The sequence below is a fragment of the Salmo trutta genome, chromosome 31 (genome assembly GCF_901001165.1).
Source record: "Salmo trutta chromosome 31, fSalTru1.1, whole genome shotgun sequence".
NCBI lineage: Eukaryota > Metazoa > Chordata > Actinopteri > Salmoniformes > Salmonidae > Salmo > Salmo trutta.
In genome coordinates, this window is record NC_042987.1 from 44,029,468 (window position 1) to 44,046,958 (window position 17,491).

Here is a 17,491-nt window from a genome sequence, read left to right on the forward strand (position 1 = left end):
AGGCCGGTGACGAACTGGAACACGACAGTAAACGGTGACGAGATCTAACCAAAATTATAACTCAGCTGCAAGGAAAAGTTCAGTAATTTTTATTCATTAGTTTGGGGGTTAAGTTAAAAAACTCGCTTAAAAAAATTGACTTTGCAGTAGTCAAAATAGAGTGGGAAAAGGCTTAATTCTTAAACCAAACGGGATTGAATGGTATCTGGTATACCGTCCATATAATCGAACATAGGGAAAGTCTAATTACAAAAGTATCTATGTTAGTGGTGGCGGCACTGGGTAACAGATCATTGAAAGGAGTTGAACGGAGACGGACAGGTCCGTAATGACTTGTAGTAGTTGAGGCCATTACTAAAAATAAAATACCCTGTGTTGAAAAAGTATTCAGGAAGAGGTATTAAAACCTATGGGACAAAGGAGTACTATGAAAACGTAATATAGAAGGCGAAATATAAAGGAATAACGATCGAAAGTATAGTAGGAGGGAAACCTAAAATAGAGCGTGTGAGATATGGGATATTAATAACCGAGTCAAAAGTCATAAGAAGCGTGAAATCGTATGCGTTTAAGACCTAATAATCTATTGTCTACAAGTAGAGATAGATATATTAATCAGCCAGACACATAAACGTTAATTCGCTCACGCGTGAGACTAATATTCGATAAAAGATCACCTCTATAGATACGTTTCAATAAAGTAGGTCAGAGACATAATGGTATGACTATAGATCGCCTATCGAAATACGTTTCAGGGGGATAGTCGAGATCTTCCGGAGGCACACAAATAGGTCTGACTATTCCGAGAGGGAGGAATTAAAGGTTAATAGTCGAGATCTTCCGGAGGCACACAAATAGGTCTGACTATTCCGAGAGGGAGGAATTAAAGGTTAATGATTTGAGTAGGTCAGAGGTGAGACCTAATGTTCTATAAAAAGTCATAAAAATAATTATTCTGAATTCCTAAGGGAAGTAAAAACGGGAAGAGTTAACTAATAATAGATAGTAAAACCTCCAAAGAGGTCCCAGAATTAACCGGGGATGAGAGATATAGAATCTGAGAAAAAGGAAGTAGCCAAGAAAGAAGAAGGAAGTAGCCAAGAAAGAAGAAGGAAGTAGCCAAGAGTATCTAATGGCCACTCTAGCAGAGATAGCCGAGAAGGGTGGAGGGGAGAAAAGACAAAGGACCCATAAGAGAGTTGTAGTAAGTGGTGTAGGGGGAATAGTACACCCAAAGACAGAAATAGAGGGATTTAGGGGGGACATGACCGAAAGTTTTAAACTAAATACCGGGGAGCTGGAACGAAAAGTTAGACAGATAGTGGGAAAAGATTGGGCAGCCGTGAAGGGAGACTGGACCCCAGGACAGGGGGACAGAGTTGTTCTGCAGTGGACTGCAGAGGGAAATTATCAGGATAAACTCAATCAGCTATGCAAAAATCTTAGGGATTATTATCACAGGTATGATGATTTTTTCAAAAATCCAGGAATGTGGACAGGGGGACAGTGAGACAGTTAGTCAATATTTGGAAAGATTGAGAGATGTGTTTAATAGAAATTGTGGACTGATCCAACCTGGCCCTGGGAGGAGGAGGAGATGGGCCATATCACCAACAGCTAAAAATAGCTTTCTTTAGTGGTATGAGACCTGAAATTTGCCAAGCAATAAAAAAAGACTCTGGTTGGGTGGGGAACAGCTACATTGGCCGAAGTAAAGAGGTATGCGATTCACCATGAACAGAATGAAAGGGAGAAGAAAAGGAAGAGAGACCAGAAAGGAGCAGAGTAACTTAAAGAAAATGGACAGGGTCTGATAATAGGAGGTGTTATAATTGCGATAAAACAGGACATTTTGCGCGTGAGAGTAAGGGGCCGTGTTGAAGATGTAATAAAAAGGGACATATCTCACGAAGAAAAGAAAAGTATGAAAGAACAGACAGGAACTCTTGGGGAAATTGCAGGAAAGAGCAGGAACATTTTTAAAGAGAAAGGGGGAAACAGGGAGAGTAGAAAATGGATAGAACCAGACGATAGAAAATATTACAATTGCAATAAGACAGGACATTTCGCCCGGGAGTGTAAGGCACCCTGTAAACACTGTGACCGAGTAGGAAACAACACAAAAATTGCAACCCTAAGCATTAGCATTGGTGGTTCAGAGGTAGAATTCATGCCTGCCATGCGGGAGGCCCGGGTTCGTTTCCCAGTTTATGCACCAGTGGATTAAAATTTGAGTTACTGATTGTCATTCAACTATTGGTATATTTTGCCTACTGGAAAGAATAGGTGAGTTAGTCGCGCGCGCTTGGCTATATATTGGCTGTAAAGCAATTCAGGTTTGGATAGTTGAATCTTAAAAGTTTTGTGATAGTTCTTGGTTATTGATTCTTGGTTTGATTGTTTAGTAACACCGGTGAACTGAACAGGAAGTTAATGTTGTAAAGCAAGCTTGGGTCAAATTAGTCAAGTAGTATGTTAAATAGGGGAGTTTCAACGATTCGAAGTACAGTATAGTATCTAAGGGTAACACATGTTCAATTAAGTACACATAATCATTGAGGAAGTTTAAAACTAATGATTAATGATTTGAGGGGGTTACAGTGGAATTATTATTAGGTTTTGTTTATAGTCAACGTTTGGGTTTTTGAATTGGTGTAGTATAATGAAATGCTGACCAAGTGGTTGTTTTTTTCTGGGAACAGGAGTGCTTCATTATCTCTCTTAGGAATGTTTCCTAGAGCCACAATATCTTAAAGGGGTATACACACATTGCATTTTAGAAGTTTTCTTTTCTGAGTTTTAATTAAAAAGGTAAATTATTTTGATAAGGGAATGTTCTGGGAACCTGGGATACAACATGTAGAAAATGTTTGACGGTTTTTCTTTAATTTGTCTAATAAAGTAAGAAACACATTGTTAAAAGTGTGGTATGACTTTTGACCTCTATCATGGCATTCCTTTGTGGTCTGACCAGCCTCATGGGAGGGCCATTTGGATAGCGAATTTAAGGTGATTTGTGATACTGATTTTAAGGAAATTTGTATAACTGATAATTATGATGGATTACTGCAACTCGCTGTTGGCTGGGCTCCCTGCCTGTGCCATTAAACCCCTACAACTCATCCAGAACGCCGCAGCCCGTCTGGTGTTCAACCTTCCCAAGTTCTCTCACGTCACCCCGCTCCTCCGCTCTCTCCACTGGCTTCCAGTTGAAGCTCGCATCCGCTACAAGTCCATGGTGCTTGCCTACGGAGCTGTGAGGGGAACGGCACCTCCGTACCTTCAGGCTCTGATCAGGCCCTACACCCAAAAAAGGGCACTGCGTTCATCCACCTCTGGCCTGCTCGCCACCCTACCTCTGAGGAAGCACAGTTCCCGCTCAGCCCAGTCAAAACTGTTTGCTGCTCTGGCACCCCAATGGTGGAACAAGCTCCCTCACGACGCCAGGACAGCGGAGTCAATCACCACCTTCCGGAGACACCTGAAACCCCACCTCTTTAAGGAATACCTGGGATAGGATAAAGTAATCCTTCTAACCCCCCCCAAAAGATTTAGATGCACTATTGTAAAGTGGTTGTTCCACTGGATATCATAAGGTGAATGCACCAATTTGTAAGTCACTCTGGATAAGAGCGTCTGCTAAATGACTTAAATGTAAATGTAAATGAGTTTAAAGTTCTTAGACATATCTGTAATTTAAGCACATGAGATGGCAGTGTAAGAAATTGAACACAACAAGGCTGCGAAAATTGATATAATAAGTATTATTATATTTTGTTATTGAGTTAGCAAGAATGAGTTTAAATAATTGTAGACTTATTTTAAGTATTTAGGATATATTTTAAGTCTGAAGGAGTAAGAACAAATGAGGAAAAGATTTTGGTTGTTCAGCTTCCGGACATCAGACAATGGGAAGACTGTCTGCTCAATTGGTTATGAAACAGGGGATGTCAGGAGAGCAGGCATGCATTCCAATGCTGAACTCCAGGTTATGTGTAGATAATCTGTGGAATGATTCTGTTGAATGTAGTTGTCACCCCCACAGAAAGCTGAGGCCATAAAAGAGATTACTCCCACCTTTGAAGACTTGGTAGAGGGGGGTGTAATTAGAGAAAGTGATGCATAGTGCAATTCTCCAAGGTTTTGGCAAAGAGAACAGCCCCAGATGGGAATTCTTGCACAAGAGGAATGGTAACTACTTCTGGTAAACCTATTACACATGCTCAGTTGATTTTGAACTTATTAGATGCTGTACTTTTACCAGAAAAGTTAGCTATTTGTAAGTGTGAGGTTCCTATTAAAGAGATGGATAAAATTAGCAATGGCAACAGAAAGGCAGATGAAGAAGAGAAAAAGACAAGCTTTAAACCACAGACACACACACAGCAATATTTGAAAGAGGAAGTAAACAGAAAAAACCCTACTAAAAGATAGTCAGTCTAAAGCACCAGTAAAGGATATTTCTAAATGGGAAAAAAGATGGTATTTGATATCAGGGTAATTTACCGATATTACCAAAGTCTCTGTTTTGGTATGCAGCAATGTTGATACATGGGCAGAGCCATGTATCAACAGGGGGGATGATGGAACTAATTCGGAAACATTTCGTAGCATACGTGATAACAAATTACTTAAAAAAAAATTTTTTTTACAAAATGTGTTATTTGTATAGAATAATCATCAAGCTAGAGGAAGAGCACCACTGGGGGAATACCCCCCAGGTAGAATATCCATTCCAACTATTGGAAATGGACTTCATTGATATATTTTATAACCTATCCTGAAGTGAGGGAAAGAAGTGGTGTTTAGCAATAATAGATAAGAATAGTAAATGGGTAGAAGCGTTCCCAACTTACTTGGTCGACATGATTATGGTAACTAAAATATTAGGTCAAGATATTATCCCTAGAGTTGGTTTACTAGGATCTATTTCTTTAAATAATGGATGACATTTTAGCTAATCAGGTAGAGCCTATAGAATGCCAGAGTTAGGGAGATTAGAACAAGCAGACATAGAAGTTAAAGATATACTAGCAGAACACATGAGAAGACTGAACAACTGTGACTATGTCTGTAGTTCAGTACTGACCTGTAGCTGTGTCTGGTGATTTATGGTCTGGTTGCTGAGCTGATAGAGGAGCGCCTGGATCTCCTCCTGCTGTGCCTCCTTCTGAGCCCTGACCTCTCCTTGCTCTTCTTCCCCCAGCCTCCCCTTCTCCTCCCGCTCCTTCAGCAGCTGCTCCTGCAGGCCGAGGTTTTCCTGCTGCAGGGAGGTCATGCTGGTGTTCAACTCCTCCTGAAACCTGGCGGACAGCGCCTCCCATCGCTCTCGCGCCTCCTCATTCTGGGCGGTGAGCCTGCAGATGTGGACCCCGAGCTCTGCTGTCTCTCTGTTGGCGTGGTCCAGGGCCAGGCCCTCGTAGCATGTCTTCAGGCTGTGGAGTTCCTCCCTGGCGGAGGCCAGCTCCAGGACTAGGCCTTGTGAAGCCTGAGCCTTGCGGTGCTGCTCCTGCCCCAGAGCCTCTTCCCTCTCCTGGGCCAGCAGCAGCACCTCTACCTGCTGTCTGTTGAGCCTCTCCACCTGACTCCTTATCTGCAGCTCTGCTCCCAGCTGCAGCCGGGCTCTCAGCTCCACAACCTCCCTCTGCAGCCGCAGCACTTCCCCCTGGCTCAGCTGCAGGGTCTGGGGACAGGGGGAGAGGTCCTGGGTCTGGGGACAGGGGGAGAGGTCCAGGGTCTGGGGACAGGGGGAGAGGTCCTGGGTCTGGGGACAGGGGGAGAGGTCCTGGGTCTGGGGCTCAGACTTAGAGGAAAGGTGCTGGTTCTTCTCCATAGACAGTCCCTCTGCAGAACCAGCCTTATGTAGATTACTATGAGAACACTCTGCAGTCTCTTTCTCTGTCCCTAGCTTCTCCTTCTCTCCATCCATCTCTCCCTTCTCTCTCTCCTGCCCCGCCCCAGTCAGTCTGTCAGTGTTCTCCTCCTCCAATTGTCTGATCTTCTCTCTACTCTCCGTCAGTTCTCTGTCCCTGGACCTCAGCTGCTCCCTCAACTCCTGAAGCTGCTTCTCCATCGCCTTCCTCTCCTGTTCCTCCCTCTTCTCATTCCTCTCCTTTCCCTCCCTCTCCTCCTGTACCTCCCTCTTCTCCTTCCTCTCCTCTCCCTCCTTCTCATCCTGCACCTCCCCCTTCTCCTCCCTCTCCTCTCTCTCCTGCAGAACCTGGGTCTGTTGTAGCGCTGCGTTCCTCTCCTCCTCCTCCTGCAGAACCTGGGTCTGTTGTAGCGCTGCGTCCCTCTCCTCCTCCTCCTGCAGAACCTGGGTCTGTTGTAGCGCTGCGTCCTTCTCCTCCTCCTGCAGAACCTGGGTCTGTTGTAGCGCTGCCTCCCTCTCCTCCTCCTCCTGCAGAACCTGGGTCTGTTGTAGCGCTGCCTCCCTCTCCTCCTCCTCCTGCAGAACCTGGGTCTGTTGTAGCGTTGCGTCCCTCTCCTCCTCCTGCAGAACCTGGGTCTGTTGTAGCGCTGCGTCCCTCTCCTCCTCCTCCTGCAGAACCTGGGTCTGTTGTAGCGTTGCGTCCCTCTCCTCCTCCTGCAGAACCTGGGTCTGTTGTAGCGCTGCCTCCCTCTCCTCCTCCTCCTGCAGAACCTGGGTCTGTTGTAGCGTTGCGTCCCTCTCCTCCTCCTGCAGAACCTGGGTCTGTTGTAGCGCTGAGTCCCTCTCCTCCTCCAGCCTCGCCTTCTCCTGCACATCAATATCAAAGTAACGTTCACTTTTTACACTTTGCTTTAGTGACATGAAATACAATACTAGGTGCATACAGCTGAAATGTATTAATAATGACCCATGTCCTAGTAGCAGACAAACGTTTGGTACCTGGCTGTCTAGTTTAGACAACAGATCCATGTTGTTGAGGTTGGCTGTCACAGCTTCCTGGTTGTGAGCCAATAGCTTCCCCTGTAGCTCTCTGACCTTGTCCCTCAGCTCCTCTGCCTCCTGGTCTAGCTCTCTGACTCGCTGTAGCAATTTCGCCTGTCTCGCCTCTGATTGGTGTAGCAGCTCCTGCTGTCTGAGCTCTGAACGGTCAACCTGGATGCGTAGGTCGTCTGCGGCAGTGCAGGGTGTGGGGACTCCAAGTAGCTCCTCCCCCAGCTCCCCTAACTCCTCCCCCAGGTCAGCCAGCAAACTGGAACCGTATTCTTGAGCTTTGAACTCCTGCAACCAAAGAACCGTCAATCAGTCAGTCAGTCAGTCAATCAATCAATCAATCAATCAATCAGTACGTACCCCTGAGTAGCTGACCAGGCTGTTGACACTGGAACAGTGAGTGGGAGGTTTCCAGAGGTGGGCGGAGTTAGACCCCAGAGTCCTCCTAGAGTTACAGACACAACAGAGTGAACTATAGTCATGTATATCACAACAGAGTGAACTATAGTCATGTATATCACAACAGAGTGACCTATAGTCATGTATATCACAACAGAGTGAACTAAAGTCATGTATATCACAACAGTTAGACCCAGAGTCCTCCAATAGACAGAAAGACAAGATCAACTACAAGACAAACATACCCATACATCACCAAGGAGGTAACGGACTAGATCACCAGTAGACAGACCCATACATCACCAAGGAGGTAACAGACTGGATCACCAGTAGATATACCCATACATCACCAAGGAGGTAATGGACTGGATCACCAGTAGACAGACCCATACATCACCAAGGAGGTAACAGACTGGATCACCAGTAGATATACCCATACATCACCAAGGAGGTAACAGACTGGATCACCAGTAGACAGACCCATACATCACCAAGGAGGTAACAGACTGGATCACCAGTAGACAGACCCATACATCACCAAGGAGGTAACGGACTGGATCACCAGTAGATATACCCATACATCACCAAGGAGGTAATGGACTGGATCACCAGTAGATATACCCAAGCATCACCAAGGAGGTAATGGACTGGATCACCAGTAGACAGGCCCATACATCACCAAGGAGGTAATGGACTGGATCACCAGTAGACATACCCATACATCACCAATGAGGTAACGGACTGGATCAACCACAAGAGGCAAGCATTCAAAAACCAGGACCAACAACAACTGAAATGTGTGTAAAATGAGCTCCACCAAAAGCTCAGGGAGGAAACAACACAAAGAATTAATGGAAGAGTTCCTTACAATGAACTGCAATGAACTGTGAGAGTCAATGAGAACAATCACCAACATGAACCCTGCAAAACATCCACACACACAAGATTAGCTGACCGAAGCCATTGAACAAATAGTTTTTTATGCAAGAGTTGATGTACGAGACTTCTGTGTTGAGTGGGATAATGTGATTGACTCCATTGTTATGGATGATTTTGTTCATAGGTTGGAAATCAACCCTATAGTATTCACTAGTGTCTTTAAACAACCTGTATGAATAAGGCATACGGTCCTGATGGCATCTCTGCTTTACTTCAGACAACATGTGCAGAGGAACTGACTCCGGCTTGGTGCCCTATCTTTTCCAAGGAACTGACTCCGGCTTGGTGCCCTATCTTTCAGAGGAACTGACTCTGGCTTGGTGCCTTATCTTTCAGAGGAACTGACTCAGGCTTGGTGCCCTATCTTTCAGAGGAACAGACTCCGGTTTGGTGCCCTATCTTTCAGAGGAACTGACTCCGGCATGGTGCCCTATCTTTCAGAGGAACTGACTCAGGCTTGGTGCCCTATAGCTGAAGGCTCCGGGCTGCAGACCGCCGCTGAAGGCTCCGGGCTGAGGAGCGTCGCTGGAGGCTCCGGACTGGAGAGCGTCTCTGTAGGTTCCGGACCGGGGACCTTTGCTGCAGCCTCTGTGCCTGGAGGGAGAGTGTGGGAAGCAGGCACAGGACTTCCTGGATTCTGGAGGCGTACTGGAGGGAGAGCGCGAGAGGCAGGCACATGCTCACCACAATAAGCACGGGGAGTTGGCTCAGGGCTCACCCCTGGCCCAGCCAAACTAACCGTGTGCCCCACCAAAATAATATTTTGGGGGCTGCCTCTCGTTCTTCCCCGGTAGGCTCCGATATCTGTCAATGACTTGCCCCCAAGTCCAGTTTCTCCTCTCCATCCATTCCATGTGTGACCAGGTGTCCATCTCTGCCTGGGCACGCTGCTTGATCCAGTCATGGTGGGTGGTTCTGTAACGTTGGTCGTAGAAAGGGGACCAAGGCGCGGCGTGTAAAGTGCTCATATTTTACTTTAATTGAAAACACGAAATCAAAACAACAAAAACGACCGTCAACAGTTCCGTCAGGTTACAAGGAACAAAACAGAAAACAACTACCCACAAAACCCAAAGGAAAAACAGGCTGCCTAAGTATGGTTCCCAATCAGAGACAACGATAGACAGCTGCCTCTGATTAGGAACACTACTCGGCCCAAAACAAAGAAATACAACACATAGAATGCCCACCCCACACACCCTGACCTCACCACATAGAGAAACAAACCCTCTCTCTCAGGTCAGGGCGTGACAATAGGGACTTTTTCTTTGTATCATTTAGTAACCCAAATATCTACTATTTGTTATGTAATTCTGTGTGATTATTTAGTTAGTAAATAAATAATTATGCCAATTTGTATCGCTGATTCATGATTTAGGCTAGGGTACGTGCAGATATTCAAGGGTTTGTGACGTTCAGTAATGAGAACTGATGAGGTAATAATAATAATACATTAATGAAAATGACTAATCGATCAGCTATTAAAATATCTGAAGAGTTATATTGGGAAAATTATAACTGTGTAAATCTCAACATTTTCCGTGGTTCCCCAACTTCCTAGTTAATTAATGTTTACATGAATAGTTTAATCACGTAATAATTCAACCTAGAGAACTGATTTGATATAAATAAGTCTTCACATTTAATGTGTCCAGACACGACACTTGTAAGTAAGCATTTCACGGTAAGGTCTACCTACACCTGTTGTATTCGGCGCATGTGACAAATACAATGTTATTGGATTAGATGTTTTGATGTACCTTTAGCTGGTACCATTCTATGGGAAACTAGGAAGTGATCACCAGGAGATACCGTGGGGTGATTACTGACCACTCCTATTAAGGGTAAACAAAAGTGTATTACCTGGCGAATGTGGGCCAATCAGCATCGAGGTCGTGACCTCTGGATGCCACGTCAAACTGGACCTCGTTGAGAACATACAGGTGACTGATGATGTCACTGCTGAGGTGAGACTTCAGGAAGGGACTGCGAGCAAAGTACCACTCACTGGAACACACACACACACACACACACACACACACACACACACACACACACACACACACACACACACACACACACACACACACACACACACGCTATTAGAAAAGAAAGAGACTGACAAATGGGATGACATTTGTCTTTGGTGGGATATGAGAGAGGAAGACAGACTACAGTGTACTCTTACATTAAGGAAGTAAAACTAAACTAGAGGAAGGGAAACATCACAGTTATAAAATACTTTATATACAATAATAAACTGGGTGGTTCGAGCCCTGAATGCTGATTGGCTGACAGCCATGGTATATCAGACCGTTATACCACGGGTATGACAAAATATTTATTTTTAGTGCTCTAATTACGTTGGTAGCCAGTTTATAACGGTTTATAATGGTATACTGTACTAGGTCATCTTTTTATCCAGCTGGGCAAGGGAGCCAAATGGTGTGTGTGTGTGTGTGTGTGTGTGTGTGTGTGTGTGTGTGTGTGTGTGTGTGTGTGTGTGTGTGTGTGTGTGTGTGTACCTGGTAACCTTGTGGTTGAGTAGACACTGTTGTAGGGTATCAGCCAGACGCTGATGGACCAGAGAATAACGGAGAAACGCTCTACCTTTACCCAGGGACGTCTTTAACTGTAACACAACAGAAGACAGGATGGATTCATGATAGAGTTCAAGTTCAAAGCTTTTAGGAATTGTTTAGTACAGACATCAAACTCTGTCTCAGAACTGGAAGGTCCTTCAATGGCACATCTATATACATATATACACATCCTGCCACCAGGCAGCCAGAACAGTCCAGTCATTTTTTATTTATTTTTTATTTCACCTTTATTGAACCAGCTAGGCTAGTTGAGAACAAGTCCTTTATTTAACCAGCTAGGCTAGTTGAGAACAAGTCCTTTATTTAACCAGCTAGGCTAGTTGAGAACAAGTCCTTTATTTAACCAGCTAGGCTAGTTGAGAACAAGTCCTTTATTTAACCAGGTAGGCTAGTTGAGAACAAGTCCTTTATTTAACCAGCTAGGCTAGTTGAGAACAAGTCCTTTATTGAACCAGCTAGGCTAGTTGAGAACAAGTCCTTTATTGAACCAGCTAGGCTAGTTGAGAACAAGTCCTTTATTGAACCAGCTAGGCTAGTTGAGAACAAGTCCTTTATTGAACCAGCTAGGCTAGTTGAGAACAAGTCCTTTATTGAACCAACTAGGCTAGTTGAGAACAAGTTCTCATTTACAACTGCGACCTGGCCAAGATAAAGCAAAGCAGTTTGACACATACAACAACACAGAGTTACATATGGAATAAACAAAACATACAGTCAATAATACAGTAGAAAAAGTATATATACAGTGTATGCAAATGTAGTAAGATTAGGGAGGTAAGGCAATAAATAGGCCATGGTGGCGAAATAATTACAATTTAGCAATAAACACTGGAGTGATAGATGTGCAGAAGATGATGTGCAAGTAGAGATACTGGGGTGCAAAGGAGCAAAAATAAATAAATAACAATATGGGGATGAGGTAGTTGGATGGGCTGTTTACAGATGGGCTATGAACAGGTGCAGTGATCTGTAAGCTGCTCTGATAGCTGATGCTTAAAGTTAGTGAGGGAGATATGAGTCTCCAGCTTCAGTGATTTTTGCAGTTCGTTCCAGTCACTGGCAGCAGAGAAATGGAGTCATGTGTTACCTAGTCAACATGTGATTCAGGTTCAATTCCCTTGAGCACCAGATGGACAGGAGGATTACACTGAGTGGACAGCATGGCTCTAACCTGGTCATAACATTACCACAACCTTAACATAACCTGGTCACAACCTTAACCTGGTCACAACATTACCACAACCTTAACATAACCTGGTCACAACCTTAACCTGGTCACAACATTACCAAAACCTTAACATAACCTGGTCACAACATTACCAAAACCTTAACATAACCTGGTCACAACCTTAACCTGGTCACAACATTACAACAACCTTAACATAACCTGGTCAAACCTTAACCTGGTCACAACATTACCAAAACCTTAACATAACCTGGTCACAACCTTAACCTGGTCACAACATTACCAAAACCTTAACATAACCTGGTCACAACCTTAACCTGGTCACAACATTACAACAACCTTAACATAACCTGGTCACAACCTTAACCTGGTCACAACATTACCAAAACCTTAACATAACCTGGTCACAACCTTAACCTGGTCACAACATTACAACAACCTTAACATAACCTGGTCAAAACCTTAACCTGGTCACAACATTACCAAAACCTTAACATAACCTGGTCACAACCTTAACCTGGTCACAACATTACCAAAACCTTAATATAACCTGGTCACAACATTACCACAACCTAGTCCAAATGTTAACATAACATGTTGAATAACCTATTCACTTCACAACATTAACAAAACTATGCACCTACTATACTAACCCTGGTAATATGACTGGTGAATAGAACAGGCTGGGAACCTCTAACCCTGGTAATATGACTGGTAAATAGAACAGGCTGGGAACCTGTAACCCTGGTAATATGACTGGTAAATAGAACAGGCTGGGAACCTCTAACCCTGGTAATATGACTGGTAAATAGAACAGACTGGGAACCTGTAACCCTGGTAATATGACTGGTGAATAGAACAGGCTGGGAACCTCTAACCCTGGTAATATGACTGGTAAATAGAACAGGCTGGGAACCTGTAACCCTGGTAATATGACTGGTGAATAGAACAGGCTGGGAACCTGTAACCCTGGTAATATGACTGGTAAATAGAACAGGCTGGGAACCTGTAACCCTGGTAATATGACTGGTAAATAGAACAGGCTGGGAACCTGTAACCCTGGTAATATGACTGGTAAATAGAACAGGCTGGGAACCTGTAACCCTGGTAATATGACTGGTAAATAGAACAGGCTGGGAACCTGTAACCCTGGTAATATGACTGGTAAAAAGAACAGGCTGGGAACCTGTAACCCTGGTAATATGACTGGTAAATAGAACAGGCTGGGAACCTCTAACCCTGGTAATATGACTGGTAAATAGAACAGACTGGGAACCTGTAACCCTGGTAATATGACTGGTAAATAGAACAGGCTGGGAACCTCTAACCCTGGTAATATGACTGGTAAATAGAACAGGCTGGGAACCTGTAACCCTGGTAATATGACTGGTAAATAGAACAGGCTGGGAACCTGTAACCCTGGTAATATGACTGGTAAATAGAACAGGCTGGGAGCCTGTAACCCTGGTAATATGACTGGTAAATAGAACAGGCTGGGAACCTGTAACCCTGGTAATATGACTGGTAAATAGAACAGGCTGGGAACCTGTAACCCTGGTAATATGACTGGTAAACAGAACAGGCTGGGAACCTGTAACCCTGGTAATATGACTGGTAAATAGAACAGGCTGGGAACCTGTAACCCTGGTAATATGACTGGTAAATAGAACAGGCTGGGAACCTGTAACCCTGGTAATATGACTGGTAAACAATGGGCTGCCTGGTATTGTGATGCAATCATTTCAATGGTAATGTAGAATGTTCCTTTATATGATGTTAACTGATGTGGCTCATCCAATGGGATGTCTATTTTGTAATGTCAGTTGAGATGAATCTTATTTTAGCACATATTTCACTTCCTGCTTTGCTCCTATGTTTACACTTGCAATGGCCGCCAGTCCACACATTATGCCATTATTGACTTGAATGGGGACGGCTGTTTTATTCATTCTATTTTCTGACTGCAGCACATGCAGTCAGAAAATGTACAATAAAAAAATAAAACCTTCGAACAGCAAAAAAAAAAAATACGTATTTAAAAAAAATACAAATTGCTATTTGAATGGATAATACGGTGACCACGGCCATTTTGCTGGACAATTGCCTTCATCGGTTTGTGTATGAGTGAGGATTACCTCTGGGATAGCCTTGACAAACCGCAGGCCATCATTACCTCCTCTGGTCTTGGCAAGACACTCTCTGAAGTAATCCCAGTACTCCTTCCTGCTGCCTAGGAAATCCGCCTTCTCTTTCTGGTCAAACTGATGTAAACACACAAAAACAGCTCAGATTCACAGGTCCTGGAGGTTTTCCCAGGAAAACCTTGAGGTCCTATCTAGAATAATTTAGCTTTCCAGTATCCTAGCAGTTTATGAGAGAGAGAGAGAGAGAGAGAGAGAGAGAGAGAGAGAGAGAGAGGAGAGAGAGAGAGAGAGAGAGAGAGAGAGAGAGAGAGAGAGAGAGAGAGAGAGAGAGAGAGAGAGAGAGAGAGAGAGAGAGAGAGAGAGAGAGAGAGAGAAAGAGAGAGAGAGTTTCTGTGTGTATTACCTGTAGAAGGTATTCTAGTTTGTAGGACAGTTTATGCAGGTTGGGGCTGTCATCTGTGATTGGTTCACCCGTCTCTCTGTGTTCCTTACTCAGCTCAGTCACTGCTTCTACAAGGTTCAGATACACAACACACACAAGCTATAGCTCCATCCCTCCAACCTTGCTGCACCACACACCTACACGGATGCACACAAAATAAGTTAGAGGTCAAAATGACTGACACTCCTAAAAAGGTTCTTAGAAATAAAATAGCATTTTTATACATGACCCTAAGCTTGTTAATTACTTAATTAACTCAGAAATCACAACATGCTTTCAATATAAAAAAAAGAAAGGAGGACCAAGGCACTCTTCATATAATTCATTAAAATGCCTTTATTTGTACGGCGTGTTCAAATAGAAACAAGGTTTTAAAATAAAACGCGTTTCGGCTGCGTGGCCTTCGTCGTCTTTCACCAAAGAGCACCTTCTGTCTACCAACATGTACTATTGTGTACCTTAGTAGCGCTTCCCTTCCTCCTCTTTCTACTATGCTTTCAATATACTTTGTATCCCTCATTTACTCAAGTGTTTTCATTATTTTGGCAGCGATTTATGCATCAGTGGAGGCTGTGGAAGGGAGGACGGCTCATAGTAACGGCCGGAATGGAGTGAACGGAACCAACCACGTGTTTAACTCCGGTCCATTGACTCCGGGTCATTGACTCCGGTCCAGTGACTCCGGGTCCATTGACTCCGGGTTCATTGACTCCGGTCCATTGACTCCGGTCCATTGACTCCGGGTCCATTGACTCCGGGTCCATTGACTCCGGTCCATTGACTCCGGTCCATTGACTCCGGTCCATTGACTCCGGTCCATTGACTCCGGGTCCATTGACTCCATTCCAGCCATTACTATGAGCCGTCCTCAGCAGCCTCCACTGATGTGGATCCACACAGACACATGTATCTAGTATAGAGAACTGCACAGCAGATACCGTGTAGATCTCTGATGATCCTCTGGAGTTGGTTCTCTCCTACTGATGTCGTGTTACACATGATGATGGTGGTGGTGAGATCAGTAGTAAGGATGGGGGGGGACGGTCAAGGAGTCTGCAACCGGCTACAAAGAATCACACAAAGAAGAGCATTGGCACAGTTTATAATGTAGACTACAATAACAACCTCTGTTAATAATCCTAAACATGATCCAGATCCCAGCATCCCCATCCTGTCACTACTACTGTTGTTGTTGTCTCTATTCATGGGCCCTGCAACTAAACAAATACTTCCAAATCGATTGTACTCATCATCATCATCATCATCATCATCATCATCATATCGACAGACAGAAGAACAAAACGGCGACAACAAAGTATTCAGTGATCCTCGTCTCCTAATAATGACGTCACATCACACAGCACTTTGGTACAACAAAATCACAAGCGTATTAAAAGCTCTTATCGTTGTTGGTATTTTGGACAACATTTCACTAAAGTGTCGTCGGGCTACGTTGCTAAATAAACAAGAGATATTAGACTGAAACTTGTACCTGCTGTTCCCGAGGCTACAAGCTCTGGCAGCCAACAGCTGATACAAATATAACTAAAACGTCTATCGGTTGTCATTAATACAGACAAACTAGTTTATTAGATATAATCAGAAGTAGACCTACTTGTAGAGATTCTCAGGCAGTTCCTAGTTTACAGCAGGGGAGATAGCATGCTACCGTTAAGGCTGGGCGTTCATAATGATTGACACCTTCATTAGCCAATAGCTGCGCGCAATATCGTTCCAACCAGCATAGTTAGGTTGCAGAATATTAGGTAAATAAACCAGCGGACTGAAGTCATGTGACCTGTCACAACTCAACACAATTGAAACCAATAGAATGTCATTGAAAATCAGACACACCAATAACATCAATTAATAATAGAGGATTAAAATGTATTGATAAAAAAAAAAAACATTTGTAAGAAAGGTACAAACAAAAATAAAACATTCAAAAGAGCTTGTAAACAATAGATTATGTAATAATTCTTGCATATAAAAAAAAATATTTAGTTTTATTGTCATTATCAAAAAAGCTGTTACTCTGTTATTTGTTGTCTCTGGTGACGTTACAACACACAGAAACAATAACAACATGCAAAAAAAAGATACTTGCAAATTGATTTAGCGGTTTTATAAGTGTTTCTTTATTTCCAGAGTAGATGCTGCTATTCAGTGTCCCACTCAGCCTGGAATAAAACAGGTTAATAAACCTACTACCTTCCTAACTCCACTCCACACTGTAATGACCAATCAGAAAAGCCAACTGACATTTACTCATGAGGTGCTGACCTGTTGCATCCTCTACATGGAAAATGCTCGGAGTGAAAAGTCAATTATTTGTATTTTTTGAAAATGTAGTGAAGTAAAAGTCAAAGTTGTCAAAAATCGAAATAGTAAAGTAAACTACAGATATCCCCCCCCAAAAAACGACTTAAGTAGTACTTTAAAGCATTTTTTACTTATTTACTTTGCACCACTGATTATAAGGCGTCAAAAAGGACGTATGAAGCATTACATGTCTGAACATGAGAAAGAGTTAATAAACATTTTTGTTAGTTTATGTATATTTGCTCCTCTGTTCATGCATCTTGGTTATAGAGCAAAGTACCCTAGTTACAGTTTGAGGGGAAATCTGCTACTCTTAATGAACCTCAGAAAATACTGCCTGCAAAAAGATTCCCACCTGTTAGTCGGTGGTCTCTGAAGGCGTGTCGTTTTCCATAAAGTCTTCTTAACCTACAAGTTTCAAGGTGGGCATATAGCCTACATCAGGGTTTTGAAGTCAATTTCCATTGTCCTCTAAAGACTTGTTCACATTGGCAGTTTGAAGTGATTTTGTTGTTGTTGCATATCCGATTTGAA

At 43.5% G+C, this 17,491-nt stretch overlaps 1 protein-coding gene across 1 annotated transcript in view; it reads right to left on the reverse strand.

Annotated features, from left to right (window-relative positions):
• The window catches only part of LOC115170251 (FYVE and coiled-coil domain-containing protein 1), a 55,139-nt gene extending 38,798 nt beyond the window's left edge, over positions 1-16,341 (reverse strand). The window contains exons 1-9 of the mRNA XM_029726649.1: positions 16,251-16,341; positions 15,574-15,698; positions 14,597-14,703; positions 14,185-14,310; positions 10,786-10,892; positions 10,124-10,267; positions 7,283-7,367; positions 6,872-7,210; positions 5,090-6,739 (exon numbers count right to left, since the gene is read on the reverse strand). Coding sequence (XP_029582509.1) covers positions 5,090-6,739; positions 6,872-7,210; positions 7,283-7,367; positions 10,124-10,267; positions 10,786-10,892; positions 14,185-14,310; positions 14,597-14,703; positions 15,574-15,634 — 2,619 coding nt within the window. The 5' untranslated portion in view covers positions 15,635-15,698; positions 16,251-16,341. The remainder of the gene's footprint in view (positions 1-5,089; positions 6,740-6,871; positions 7,211-7,282; positions 7,368-10,123; positions 10,268-10,785; positions 10,893-14,184; positions 14,311-14,596; positions 14,704-15,573; positions 15,699-16,250) is intronic.
• Between the last annotated feature and the right edge of the window lie 1,150 nt (positions 16,342-17,491).